Consider the following 15568-nt stretch of genomic DNA (forward strand, 5'->3'; position numbering starts at 1 on the left):
ATAGCAAACATTATTTTTGTAAATGTACCTCTAATTATAACCTATTATTATAGATGAGCGAGCGCCAAAATGCTCGGGTGCTCGTTGCTCGAGTCGAACTTTTCGTAATGCTCAAGAGCTCGTTTCGAGTAACGAAGTCAATGGGCGACTCGAGCATGTTTGTATGGGACCGATGCTTTGCATAGGTGATAACTTGTCAAACACCAGAAAACAACCTGCGTTCACAGCGCACACAAAATTTACCCTGCGCAGAGTTCAGCTGCCTTCTTGCCACACGCTCGCTTCATAGGCACACCATCCTTATGTCTATTTATAAGTGCATCTGCGATGAGGAGGAACCGGAGGCACACACTGCAGAGGATTGGCAGGGCCAGGCAGCGACCTTCCTTGAAAGTGCGGGCGATAGCCCACAATGCTGTTGAGAATTGATAAATTGACGTACAATCATCATTCCAATCCCGTGCCACCTCCGTCACAAAATTGTCAGGAGCCGCAAACGTGGGCATAAAGGGGAGTCAGGAGCCAGCACTTCTACACATCTCCACAATGCAGCAATACTCTGTGTGGGAAGCACGTGAGTGGGCCCAGAGTTAGGCTCGGTCCCAGCATCCACCTTGTGTGACCCAAGGTGCCACGAGTTACATAGCAATAGGAAATCCATGTGTTCTCACACAATTCATTTTGTGTAGGTGTCAGATAGCTCAACACCGCAATGGGAAGTCTTTGAGTTCCTTGGGCTCGCCTATGCTGTCGGTGCACAAAGATGGTATTACACAGGAAGAAATCAAAGTGCCCAAACACGGCAGAGTTTCACCCTGCCAAGGACCTCGGCCCACATTTCTATCCTAGTCAGTCAGTGTATTTGTGCCAGACAGGTAAAACACTGCGATGGGAAGTCTATGTGCACCCACAGCATAGCCAGACCCCATTAACATTTCTGTAGCAAGAGTATAGGCGGACCCCAGTAACATTTTTTTATAGCAAGAGTATAGGCGGACCCCAGTAACATTTTTTATAGCAAGAGTATAGGCAGACCCCAGTAACATTTCTGCAGCAAAAGTATAGGCGAATCCCTCAAACCATTCAGTAGAAACTGCATAGGCAAACCCCAATAACATTTCTATAGCAAGAGTATAGGCGGACCCCAGTAACAGTTCTGTAGCAAAAGTATAAGCAGACCCCTGTAACATTTCTGTAGCAAGAGTATAGGCGGACCCTAGTAACATTTCTGTAGCAAAAGTATAGGTGAACCTCTCAAACTATTCAGTAGAAACTGCATAGGCGGACCCCAGAAACATTTCTGTAGCAAAAGCTTAGGCAGACCCCTATAACATTTCTGTAGCAAGAGTGTAGGTGAACCCCTGAAACATTGGTGTACCAAGAGTATAGGCGAACCCCTGAAAAATTTTGTTACCAGGAGTATCGGCGAAGGCCGGAAAAATTAGTTAGATAACAATATAGGCGAGGGCCAGAAAAATTGGTGTACCAAGAGTACAAGTGCACCCCTGAAAAATTGCTCAACCGCAAGGGCAGGTGAAACTCATAAACATTTTTTAAAGATACAGCTCGCAGTTGCTTAATTTGTAAAAGAGCCTGGAGGCAGCCCTTTGAAAAAAATTGGGGTCTGTTAAAGTATCAATACTTTTGAAACGTTAAAAAAATTGTAAAAAAACTTTTAATGCAGGAAAAATGGGCCGCAGAAAAATGGGCAGTTCAGCGTGATGACATGCTGTTTTAGGAGGAGGAGTAGTAGTAGTAGGAGGAATTATATCCGAGAGTGATTGACAAAGCTAATTCCCCCTTTTTTGTGGTGATAGAGGATGCATTTTTCTCCGGTTACAGCAAAAAGAATCTTTAGGTACCGCTGCTTTCTGCTGGTGGAGAAGAGAAGTCTGGGGAAATCCAGCCTTTGTTCATCTTTATGAGTGTAAGCATGTCGGCACTGGCAGTTGACAGGCAGGTACGCTTATCCGTGATGATTCTCCAAGCTGCACTTAACACCCTGACAAGACGACGACAGCACCTCCAGGGCGTACAGTGCAAGTTCGTGTCTCGTGTCCAGCTTTGACACACAATAGTTGTATAGAGCAGAGGCATCAAGGAGGACGGTGGTACTCCCTCACAATCTTTTTACAGTGCTCCCTCCGACTCAGCCTTGACTGGGGAGTGGTGACACAGTCTTGCTAGGGAGCCATAAAGCTGGCAAAGGCCTTAGAGAGTGTTCCCTTGCCTGCGCTGGACATGCTGCCTGATCCCCGCTCCTTCCCTGCTACTTGGCCCTCGGAACTGCGTCTTCTGCCACTAGCGCTGTCAGATGCGAACTTTAGCATCACTATTTCCCCCAGGGCCCTGTAGTATTGCATTACTCTCGTACCCCTTTCCTCTTCGGGAATGAGAGTGGAAAGGTTCTCCTTATACCGTGGTTCGAAAAGGGTGTACACCCAGTAATTCGTGTTGGCCAGAATCTGTCTAACACGAGAGTCACGGGAAAGGCAGCCTAACATGAAGTCAGCCATGTGTGCCAGGGTCCCAGTATGCAACACATCGCTGTCCTCACTAGGAAGATGACTTTCAGGATCCTCCTCCTCTTCTTCAGCCCATACACACTGAACAGATGAGAGGCAAGCAGCATGGGTACCCTCTGCAGTGTGGCCAGCTGTCTCTTCCCCCTCCTCCTCCTCCTGCTCCTTCCCCTCCTCCTCCTCCTCCAAAATGCGCTGAGATATAGACATGAATGTAGTCTGGCTGTCAAGCGACATACTGTCATCTCCTGTCTCCTGTTCCCACCGCCAAGCGTCGGCCTTTATGCTTTGCAGCGAACTTCTCAGCAGGCAAAGTAGCGGGATGGTAACGCTAATGATTGCCCCATCACTGCTCACCAGATGGGTAGACTCCTCTAAGTTTCTGAGGACCTGTCAGATATCTGCCATCCATGCCCACTCCTCAGTAAAGAATTGTGGAGGTTGACTACCACTCCGCCGCCCATGTTACAGCTGGTATTCCAGTATTGCTCTACGCTGCTCGTACAGCCTGGCCAACAAGTGCATCGTAGAATTCCAGCGTGTGGGCACGTCGCACAGCAGTCGGTGCTCTGGCAGCTGAAACCGATGTTGCAGGGTCCTCAGGGTGGCAGCGTCCGCGGTGGATTGCGGATATGTGCGCAGACGCGGCACACCTTGCCAGGCAGGTAAGACAAGTGGGGGTAGTTTTTCAGAAACCGCTGAACCACCAGATTGAAGACGTGGGCCATACATGACACTTGTGTGAGGCTGTCGAGCTGCAGAGCTGCCACCAGGTTACGGCCGTTGTCACACACGACCATGCCTGGTTGGAGGCTCAGTTGCGAAAGCCAGAGGTCGGTCTGCTCTGTCAGACCCTGCAGCAGCTCGGGGGCTGTGTGCCTCTTGTCACCTAAGCTGATTAGTTTCAGCACGGCTTACTGACGCTTGCCCACTGCGCTACCGACTGCTGGAAACATGCTCACACTTCTTAATTGAGAGTTAAAGGTGGTGGAGGAGGAGGAGGAGGGAGAGGGTTTGGAGGAGGTGGCATAAAATGCCGCAAATACCAGCACCGAGGTAGGACCCGCTATTCTGGGTGTGGGTAGGACGTGAGCTTTCCCAGGCTCTGACTGGGTCCCAGCCTCCACCAAGTTCACCCAATGTGCCATCAGGGAGATATAGTGGCCCTGCCCGTCAGTACTTGTCCACGTGTTCGTGGTTAAGTGGACCTTCCCAGTAACCGCGTTGGTGAGCGCACAATTTATTTTGCGGGAGACGTGCTGGTGTAGGGCTGGGATGGCACACCGGAAAAAATAGTGGCGACTGGGGACCAAGTAACGTGGGACCGCCGCCACCATCATGTTTTTGAAAGCCTCCATTTCCACAAGTGTGTACGGCAGCATCTCCAGGCTAATTAAATTGGCAATGTGCATGTTTAAAGCTTGTGCATGTGGGTGGGTGGTGGGGTATTTCCGTTTTTGCTCCAACGCTTGTGTTAGCGACAGCTGAACGCTGTGCTGAGAGACATTGCTGGATGGAGTGGAGGACCATGGCGGTGAGGGTGTGGGTGCAGGCCGGTAGGCGCTCGTGCCTGTGTCCTGGGAGGGGGATTGGATCTGTGTGGGAGCTTGGGGCACAAGGGAAGAGGCAGTGGTGTGACCCAGAGGCGGTGAATGGCCTTCGTCCGACCTTGTGGGGTGCTTGGCCATCATATGCCTGCGCATGCTGGTGGTGGTGAAGCTGGTAGTGGTGGCTCACCGGCTGATCTTGGTGCGACACAGGTTGCACACCACTGTTCATCGGTCGTCCGTGCTCTCACTAAAAAACATCCACACTTTTGAACACCCAGCCCTCTGCACGGAGGCTTGCCGCGAGGGGGTGCTTTGGGAAAGAGTTTGGGGGATTCTTCGCTTTGGCCCTACCTCTACCCCTGGCCACTCCACTGCCTCTTCCAACCTGTCCTGCTGCTGCACTTGTCTCCCCCTCTGAAGCCCTGTCCTCAGTAGGCTTAGCAAACCAGGTGGGGTTAGTCATCTCATCGTCCAGCTGCTCTTCCTCCAAATCCTCTGTGTGCTTCTCCTTTGGACTTACTGCCCTTACTACTACCTCACTGACAAACAACTGTGTCTCATCATCCACATCCACAAAAAGCTCTTGAGACAGTTGCCGGAAGTCCCCAGCCTCATCACCCGGACTCCGGGAAATTTCCAAAGGTTGGGCATCAGTCGTGACAAACTCCTCAGGTGAGAAAGGAACCGTTTTTTCCAACTCAGGGCAGGGACCCGAGAACAGTTCCAGGGAGTCTGCCTGCTCAGAATATGTCATTTACATGGAGTGAGGAGCCTGGGCAGAAGAAGGAGCAGCCAGAGGATTCAGAGTTGCAGTCCCTAGGCTGGGAGTAGTAGACTGCGTTGAAGACTGGGTGGTAAATACAATGTTAGACGCATTTTCTGCCATCCACGACAGGACCTGTTCGCACTGCTCTGTTTGTAATAAAGGTCTACCATGTGGAGACGGGTGTGATTCACCACACCCAGAAACTTGGCCTGTACTCACACCCTCACTTTGACGCCCGCGTCCGCGTCCGCATCCTCCTCCCTTAGCTCTGCTCCTCATCATGTCGGATTAACTATAGAGCAGGGCCCAAATAAATTACCCCACTTTATAGCTCTGACAACTGTGGCTAATTCACCACACACAGACTCTTGCAGATAGCGGAATCTCTATGCTGTGACTTAAACAAATTAACCCGTTGTCTTGCGCTGATACTTAGGGGTAAATTATCGCTCACAGACACTTGTAGATAAGAGAGGCTGTGTGGAGTGGGAGAAGACTCTAAAGCCAGTGGATAGTGCTGGTAACTGTGACTATCTCAACCCACCCAAGGAAAGGGTATTGTGAGACGCTCTGCACAGTGGCAGAGCTGAAACAGTTTGCAGTGGCCCAGGAAGTGTTAGAGTACTGTTTAGCAGTGAAACCTCTGTCTAATGTACTGCAGACATAGAACGGTATAACTGAAATAGTTTGCAGTGGCCCAGGAAGTATTAGAGTTCTGTTTCACGGTGAGACCTCTGTCTAATGCACTGCAGACATAGAACGGTATAACTGAAATAGTTTGCAGTGGCCCAGGAAATATTACAGTACTGTTTAGCAGTGAGACCTCTGTCTAATGCACTGCAGACATAGAACGGTATAACTGAAATACTTCGCAGTAGCCTAGGAAATATTAGAGTGCAGTTTCACGGTGAGACCTCGGTGTAATGCACTGCAGACTGAGAATGCTATAAGTGAAAGGCTGGAAACAGGCCTGAAATGGCCTGCACAGCCCTAGATGCTTAAAAAAAAATGATGCACTACTACTCCCAGCCAGCCACAACTATAATGCACACAGTGAGAAGTAGCCCTAAAAAGGACCATTGGGTTCTTGTAGAGAGGATCACTACTGTAAAACTTCCCCTATATAAGCAGCTCTTTCCCTAAACTCTGCCTAATGCACTGCAGACTGAGAACGCTGTAGCTGAAATACTTTGCAGTAGCCTAGGAAATATTAGAGTGCAGTTTCACGGTGAGACCTCGGTGTAATGCACTGCAGGCTGGGAACGCTATAAGTGAAAGGCTGTAAACAGGCCTAGATGCGTAATAAAAAAATTGATGCACTACTACTCCCAGCCAGCCACAACTGTAAAGCATACAGTGAGAAGTAGCCCTAAAAAGGATTGTTGGGGTTCTTGTAGAGAGGATCACGACTGTAAAACGTTCCCTATATAGGCAGCTCTGTCCCTAAACTCTGCCTAATGCACTGCAGACTGACAATGCTATAGCTGAAATGGCCTGCACAGCCCTAGATGCTTAAAAAAGAAGATTGATGCACTACTGCTCCTAGCCAGCCACAACTGTAATGTACACGATGTGGACTGTTGGGGTTCTTGAAGACATGATCCTACTCTAACACTTTCCCTATATCAGCAGCAGTACATTCCCTAACCTCTGCCAGCATGCGTCTGAGGCGAACCGGATTGGCCCAGCCACTCACTGCTGTTGGCGGGCAGAGGGCTGGCACGTCACAGCAGGAAGTGGTAATGCCTTCCCCGCATGTTTATTGGCTAGAAAATGGCACTAAACATGCGGGGAAGGGAAATGCAATTGACTTAAGTACCGCGTGGTGCCCGCCTCGAGTAACGAGCATCTCGAGTACCCCAATACTCGAACGAGCATCAAGCTCGGACAAGTGTTTTCGCTCATCTCTATTAGCCATGCATTAGCCTTACTGATGGTCTGTAGCAATGGTCGTGATGCACATGCAGTCACATGACCACAATGCTAGCATGATGTGTCACCAACCAGCATCTTGGTCATGTGAATGGTGATGAAAATAGACACTTCCAGTTTCGTTTAGAAAAGACAAAACAAAAACAGGGCACAGGGGTGACAGAGGGGGGGGGGGGGGGGCACTTTTCACAGCATGTGCTGCACCCTGGCAGCCAAGGAAACACTGAGATGGTGCACTGACATAACTTGGCTCCACTACACCTCTGCTAATAACCGGAGACAAAGTAAAATTGGAGCACACTTATAGATGACTTTCCAGAATAAGTTGCTGTGTATACATGAAGAATATCATTATATCTGCCCATTATATGGCTTGTATCCTGTATTTACCATCATTTCCTCCCTCTTCGGGGTGTATCTATAATTTTCAATTCTCTTTGCGCCAGTGCAGGAGACTACATATTGTGCTGTGTTCTATACACTGTGCACAGAGAGAACAGCAGATTCTACTCCAAAAGGGTGCGTTCACATGGGAAAGTTTTCATACAATGAATATCGCATCCAAAAAGTGCATTGGCAAAACCAGGTGTATTTTGACATGATTTTTCTGCATTTGCAGATTTTTACCGAAAATGTGTCAAAACTGTGGCAAAAATGCACATAGTTTCACTGATGCAGTTTTGGGGTATAGTTTTTACAGCATCTTAACTGCCCCTTGTGAATAATGCCTGTGTGTAACACACACGCATACAGATATAACTTTTATTAGCTAGCACACTAGAAAAGTGCTGAGCAGTAGCTACACAGTAAACAATCACTATTAGCTGCAAGAATGTCTGTGTGAGTCTTTCCTCCTCAAGCAGCTCACCTCTTCTTCTTTCTTTCAATAGACTTCTATGGGCAGCTAAGTTAGCCTTCTTCTCCACTTCCTGTTTTCCATCTTGCTATCTCTTTTACTAGGGATTTCTATCACTTTGCAACAGGCGGTGGACAACTAATTAGAAGGAAGGGAGAAGCCTAGTGGCCAGCACTTTAAAGGGATTTTTAGCACAAAAAACATAATTTTAGGCAAATAAAGTGATTTGCACTTTTGATAGTTATCACGGTGGCTATCACATAAACAGAAGTTGTATGAAACATTATTGACCATTTAAACTTTATACTGTACATGTGTTAGTATATACACAGTCTAAAGGTAGCAGTTTATCTCCCACTGGACAGATAAATTCTACTTCTCAACTATCTCTATACACACTCCTTTTATCAGTCAGTCCATAAGAGCTTGGTCACAGTCCTGGCATATTTCATGCCTCCCACTGTCTCAGACCCTGGGTGGTCACAGCAACAGTCTGACTCTCACTCCTCCACACCTGCAAAATGTATACCAGCGATAGATTGTGGTATCACAATCCCTCTTGGGTACAGTGTATTACTCCTGCACTGACTTGCCACTGGCACACTCTCTTACTAGTGCCACTTACATCCCTGCCATCGACATACAGGTGACCTGATATACTACGTCACCTGTGTGTCCAAGCTTTCCTGCCACCTTGATGTCCACCTGACTAACAACTGAGCCATGCCTCTCAGCACACCCTACAATACCACCGCACCACCAAAACATTTGATAACAGTCTGGGATGACTTCTGTACTGAGCGGGGGGTTGGAACCGATGACCCTGGAGGTCCCATCTAACTCTACCATTCTATGATAACGTGTACTATGCAAGTATACATATATTTGCACAATAAACAGTATAACTACACATGTTGCAAGAATCATGTGGGAAATAAAGCTCTTAGAATCATTTCTCTACATTAGGGACATTGATAATTAACCTCTCTTCAATATTTTAACAATGTAGCTTGTTAAACATACACAAGCTGAAATATCCGCAGGGATAAATACAAAGATATAAGAAATCCTATATTCTCTGCAAATATAAATGGACTTGCTGTGCATACAGGGTCCTGATTGACAGCCCTTTACAACTAGGAAGACATATATTATTAGGAAACTCAACAATTGCTCCAAGAACAAGAAATTAACTTACAGCAAAAATAAGCAATTCATAGTTGTGAACATGGATGGACTTAACAATGGTTAGTGACAAGTCAGTGACTTTCTGAGAAGTGCCTCCTCGTCGCTAATGTCCTAATGACGATTTTATTGCTTCCATATACTATATATATTTCTCAGTGAATATATTGGCTTTGACAATCTCTGTCATATACCTATGCACCATTGTCAAAATAAATCTTGTAGTAAGTAAACTGCCAACCACAACAGCGCATAATTTACTTCCCTACTAGTAGCACAGTCTTCTAGGGGCTCATGCACAAAGTGTCCAGTATAACAAATACCATTCAGACCCATGGAAGAGTTACGGAAATGTCTTCAATAAACTGCCACGTAGAAAGAAACCCTTAGTATTGCACAGATACATTTTCTTTTTTCCCTGTACGTCTGAGTAAATGCTAGTCCACACTTTCGTACTGACATTCCATACATGGATCAAGAAAATTAGGATGAATAACTGCATGTCAAAATGCTATAAGATTAGATTTCCCAAAAACAATGCATGAAATCCCACAACTGAGGTGAAATCTCAACCAAAATCAATTCAGGATCGGCAAGATCACCTTCAAGTACAGTGAGCTACCCTCCCCCCAAAGCTATCCCTCCCCCCCACACACACACCACCACTCTCACTCTGCACCAGACGTGGCAGCTGTAAATTCAATATTCATGACTCCACTTCAAACGCCTGTAGCTTTGAATCTATAAGAGATATAGACACATATTTTTTGTGTCATTTCAAAGCCAAGGCTATAAAATGATTCCAAAACCATGTTGATAACATTGATAGAACTCAAGCTACAGCTGTTTGAATTACAACAAAATCAGTTTGTCCAAAACTGTAATTTTTTTCCTGCAGAACCAGCTCTGTTCTAGGTAAACTGTAGGGAAATTAAATTGGTAGGCTGGCACCCCCTGTCCTCTTCAGTTTTGACTGCACCCAGGTCACATGCCCCACCAAGCTATGCCCCTGAGTTCCAGTGGGTACACAGCAACATTCACAAGAACTTTCATCCATACTCTGACAATATCTGATTTTGTGCTATATCTGTATATATACAGATGCTGTGCTATATTCTGTAGTCATGTCTCCTACAATTGGGTCATATCCACATCAGGTATCTTATTTTTGCTGTACTGACTACTGCATTGTGGCTGTGTTCCATTCTAGATATAGATATTTGTTTATTATATTCCATTTATGTACTCTATCATACTTTATATACTAGGTTTATGTTTCTCTAGCTGGAAACAACTATCATACAGTTGCAAGAAAAAGTAAGTGAACCCTTTTGAACTACTAATAAAATGTGGTCCAATTGTTACATAAGTCACAATTATAGACAAATGAAACCTAATAATACACATACAGTTTATACCGTTCCTTTGCTTTATTGAGCACATTGAGTAAACATACAGAATGCAGGGAGAAGAAAATAAGTGAACCCTTGAATTTAATAACCCGTAGATCCACCTTTAGTAGTTTTGAATCATTCTCGGACTTGCAAATGTCTATCAGTTTGTCAATATTTCTGGGTTGTCTAGCATACACATCCCTCTTTAGGTCATACCACAGCAACTCAATAGGGTTAAGGTCAGAAGTTTGACCTTATTAGTTCCAAAATACAGACCTCCTTCTTCAGTTGATCTACTTGTGTACTTTGGGTCTTTGTCTTGCTGTATCACCCCTCTCTTCAGTTTGAGGACATGGACAACTGCACTTACATTCTCTGCAAAATGTTTTGCTGTATTTTATAATTCATTGATCCCTTAATGATCACAAGTCATCCAGGCCCTGATGCAGAAAAACATCCCTAAACCATAATGCCTCCTCCACCATTCTTCACAGCTGGGATGGGATGTTAATGTGAAGTGTGTTTTTATCTCATCTGTCCATATAAAATTTTCCCAGAAGCATCATGTAACACACAGGAAGTCTTGGGCAAACGTTAGATGAACCAACCTGCTTTTCTAGACAACATTAGCTTACTTTGTGGTGTCCTTCCATAAACAAAATTCTTATTTTGTGTTTTTGTAGTTATGGCACATGAACAAATGTTTTTGCAATGTGTAGAGTCTCCTTTAGTTCTTTTACAGTTACCTTTGCTCATTGCACTCTTGGATTGATCTTAACCGGACGCCCACACATATGCAGAATAGAAGAAGTCTTGAATTTTCTCAATTTGTAGATAATTTAATTATAGATAGATGTACACTCAGGTCTTTGGCAATAAATTTGTAGCAATTTAAGCAGCTTGCATCTTTATAATATGTCTTCTGAGTTCTTCTGAAGGTTTATGTATCGAAGCATGGTTCACACTAACCAATCTTTCTTGAAAATAATAGATTTGTCAGAAGCCAGGCTTTGTGTGCTTTTATTTAATGGGCAAAGACTACCAATAATTATTGTTATTATAATTCAAAGACTACCAATAATTATTGTTATTATAATTCAAAGACTACGAATAATTATTGTTATTATAATTCAAGCACCTTTTGCCAGGCTTTGTGTGCCTTTATTTAATGGGCAAAGACTACCAATAATTATTGTTATTATAATTCAAGCACCTTTTGCCTTTGATTGTGTCTTGGATTGATCTTAACCGGACGCCCACACATATGCAGAATAGAAGAAGTCTTGAATTTTCTCAATTTGTAGATAATTTAATTATAGATAGATGTACACTCTGGTCTTTGGCAATTAATTTGTAGCAATTTAAGCAGCTTGCATCTTTATAATATGTCTTCTGAGTTCTTCTGAAGGTTTATGTATCGAAGCATGGTTCACACTAACCAATCTTTCTTGAAAATAATAGATTTGTCAGAAGCCAGGCTTTGTGTGCCTTTATTTAATGGGCAAAGACTACCAATAATTATTGTTATTATAATTCAAGCAAATTTTGGCAATTAACTCTTGGAAAAATCACTTTTTTCTCTGATCAATAGATGTTTACTCAATGTGCCAAATAAAAGACAAAACAAAAAATAATGTTTGGTACCATGTTAGCCAGTAGAGCAATGTGTGATTGTTCTCAGTGAGAGAAACCAAGTAATCTTGTAGATATGATACCTTTTAATGGCTAACTTTAATGGTACAACGATAAAAGACATTAACAGTACAACAGTGTGTGTGTTATTGGCTTGGCTAGATTGTATTTATCTATAACTGTGGCTTAGATAACAATTAGAATACATTTTATTAGTAATCAATGTAGAAATCCAGGTGGTTCCAAAGGGAACGCTGTACATTTATACTTTGTAAATCCTGGTTGGATTTTAGTTTAGCTTTCACATCAGATTGGAGTTTTCTAATCTAATTTCCCAAAGTATTGTCTTTGAGAAATATAATCTGTTAGCATTTTAATAATGAAATAACGATTATCTGAATAAATATTATTTGTGCGCAATGCTTGGAGTCAATTCTTTAGGTTTTTTCTGTTTATGTTTAATCCTGGCATTTGTATCAGAGGATATAATTGTGCGGTTTAAACAATTCATTTGCATATTATATAACAGATGTTAGAAAAAAATCAATAATAGAGTGTTTGAAACGGTCCTTAAAATATAGCAGTCATAGAGCAGTTCTGCATCCATGTCTACTCTATGTGGGGGTTCATAATAATATTTCTAAAGCACTTTTCTCATCATATCTATCTTACAGGTCATCATGTGTATAATGAATCATCAAAAAAAGGTTTCACACTCCTAGGATTTAGTGATCTAACAAATCTTCAAATTTTCCTCTTTCTGGTGTTCACGTCCATGTATCTAATCACTGTTGCTGGGAACCTGGGGATCATGCTACTTACAGTCACAGATACTCACCTGCATAGTCCAATGTATATTTTCCTTTTCAATCTGGCCTTCATTGATCTTTGGTACTCTTCAGGCATCACACCGAAAATGTTGGTAGATTTAGTTACGGTGGAGAAAAGCATATCGTATATTGGGTGTGCATGCCAAATGTATTTCTTTGTTGCTTTAGGGAGTACTGAAAGTTTTCTACTTGCAGCTATGGCCTTTGATCGCTATGCAGCAATATGTAATCCCCTCCTTTACCAGCAGAACATGACCAGGATGAAGTGTCTTCAGTTACTAAGTGGATCCTATGTGGCCGGCTTTCTTCATTCCCTAATACAGACATGTTGTACTTTTCGACTTTCATTCTGTGGCTCTCATCAGATTCACCATTTCTTTTGTGACATTCCACCTCTACTGAAACTGTCCTGTTCTGACACCACTGTCAATGAGTTAATTCTGTCTATTTTTACATCTTCTGTTACTGTCACTACCATCACTGTCATTGTAATCTCCTATGCTTTCATTTTACATGCTGTATTTAGGAGTAACTCTTCTAAAGGAAGGCGTAAAGCCCTCTCCACGTGTGGCTCTCACTTCATCTGTGTGATTCTTTTCTACAGCACACTTTTCTTTATGTACTTGAGGCCAAGTTCCAAATATTCCTTAGAACAAGACAGAACTGTGTCAGTAGTTTACACACTGGTTATTCCCATGCTGAACCCCCTTATATACAGTTTACGAAATCGAGAAATGAAACTTGCACTGAAGCGGACAAAAGCCTTTAGTCTCTTTAGATAAATAATAGAGATGAGCGAACGTACTCGTCCGAGCTTGATGCTCGTTCGAGTATTAGCGTGTTCGAGATGCTCGTTATTCGAAACGAGCACCACGCGATGTTCGAGTTACTTTCACTTTCATCTCTGAGACGTTAGCGCGCTTTTCTGGCCAATAGAAAGACAGGGAAGGCATTACAACTTCCCCCTGCGACGTTCAAGCCCTATACCACCCCCCTGCAGTGAGTGGCTGGCGAGATCAGGTGTCACCCGAGTATATAAATCGGCCCCTCCCGCGGCTCGCCACAGATGCATTCTGACATAGTTCAGGGAAAGTGCTGTCTTGGTGGAGTTGCTATAGGGAGAGTGTTAGGAGTTATTTTAGGCTTCAAGAACCCCAACGGTCCTTCTTAGGGCCACATCTAACCGTGTGCAGTAGTGTGGAGGCTGCTTTTTGCAGTGTTGCACATTTTTTTTTTTTTTTTGTATATCGGCCGTGCAGAGCATTGCGTCCTGCAGTAATTTTACATTGTCCAGGGCCAGTAGTGGTGAGGCAGGGACAGAAGACATATTTAGTGTATATAGGCAGTGGGCCTTTTCCAAAAACATTTGGGAAAAAAAATCTATTTGGGCTGCCTGTGACCGTCCTCAGTGTACTGGGTCTCTGCTGGGGGTAGTTGTCCTAATTCATACGCAGTCAGCTAAGTGTTACAGCAGGCTTGCGCAAAATTCTTTCCTGGCTCTGCTGTGCGTTCCGTAAGCGAAATCAGCCTCCAACCACAGGCAAATAAGCGGCACATTTAATTACAGCGTTCTGTTTCTGCACTACTGGTAATACACCATGCTGAGGGATAGGGGTAGGCCTAGAGGACGTGGACGCGGCCGAGGACGCGGAGGCCCAAGTCAGGGTGTGGGCACAGGCCGAGCTCCTGATCCAGGTGTATCGCAGCCGACTGCTGCGGGATTAGGAGAGAGGCACGTTTCTGGCGTCCCCACATTCATCTCACAATTAATGGGTCCACGCAGTAGACCTTTATCAGAAAATGAGCAGTGTGAGCAGGTCCTGTCGTGGATGGCAGAAAGTGCATCCAGCAATCTATCGACCATCCAGACTTCTGCGCCGTCCACTGCTGCAACTCTGAATCCTCTGGCTGCTGCTCCTCCTTCCTCCCAGCCTCCTCACTCCATTACAATGACACATTCTGAGGAGCAGGTAGACTCCCAGGAACTGTTCTCGGGCCCCTGCCCAGAATGGGCAGCAATGGTTCCGAATGCTCTCCCACTGGAGGAGTTTGTCGTGACCGATGCCCAACCTTTGGAAAGTTCCCGGGGTCCGGGGGATGAGGCTGGGGACTTCCGGCAACTGTCTCAAGAGCTTTCAGTGGGTGAGGAGGACGATGACGATGAGACACAGTTGTCTATCAGTGAGGTAGTAGTAAGCGCAGTAAGTTCGAGGGAGGAGCACACAGAGGATTCGGAGGAAGAGCAGCAGGACGATGAGGTGACTGACCCCACCTGGTTTGCAACGCCTACTGAGGACAGGTCTTCAGAGGGGGAGGCAAGGGCAGCAGCAGGGCAGGTTGGAAGAGGCAGTGCGGTGGCCAGGGGTAGAGGCAGGGCCAGACTGAATAATCCACCAACTGTTTCCCAAAGCGCCCCCTCGCGCCATGCCACCCTGCAGAGGCCGAGGTGCTCAAAGGTCTGGCAGTTTTTCTTTTTTTTTTTTTATTCAAATTTTTATTGACATTTCGAATTTTATAACAATCAACAACAGAATATAAGACAACGTCTCCAGTAGCATAAAAGGATCACTAAATGAACAAGCAATGAATCATTGAAATGCAAATCACCCAATTTTAGCATAGAGACGAGAACATCAGCACAGTATTAATAACCCTTTGGGGAGGGAGATCCCCATTCGGGGCTCGGCCCCGTGCGGGATACCTCCGGGTCTTATCCAAAACTATGAACATGGAGGAAAACAGGAACAATAGGGAACATACTACAGAGGGTGGGTTAGGGGGGGAGGGGGTAGAGGGGGGGGATCGTCTCGTACTTCCCTTAGTCTCTGCTTATGATGACAGTCCATTCTGAGAGAAACGAAAAACGAAGAGACTTGGGGGCAGCTTGCGAATCGTGAGGAC

At 44.8% G+C, this 15568-nt stretch overlaps 1 protein-coding gene across 1 annotated transcript; it reads left to right on the plus strand.

Moving 5' to 3' along the window:
- Nucleotides 1-12612: 12612 nt before the first annotated feature.
- On the plus strand, nt 12613-13449 carry LOC136610744 (olfactory receptor 5AP2-like). Its single transcript, XM_066589954.1, has one exon. It carries the CDS (start codon nt 12613-12615, stop codon nt 13447-13449), a length of 837 nt encoding a protein of 278 aa, XP_066446051.1.
- The last annotated feature ends 2119 nt before the right edge of the window (nt 13450-15568 follow it).

This window comes from Eleutherodactylus coqui, chromosome 2, assembly GCF_035609145.1.
Source record: "Eleutherodactylus coqui strain aEleCoq1 chromosome 2, aEleCoq1.hap1, whole genome shotgun sequence".
Taxonomy (NCBI): Eukaryota; Metazoa; Chordata; class Amphibia; order Anura; family Eleutherodactylidae; genus Eleutherodactylus; species Eleutherodactylus coqui.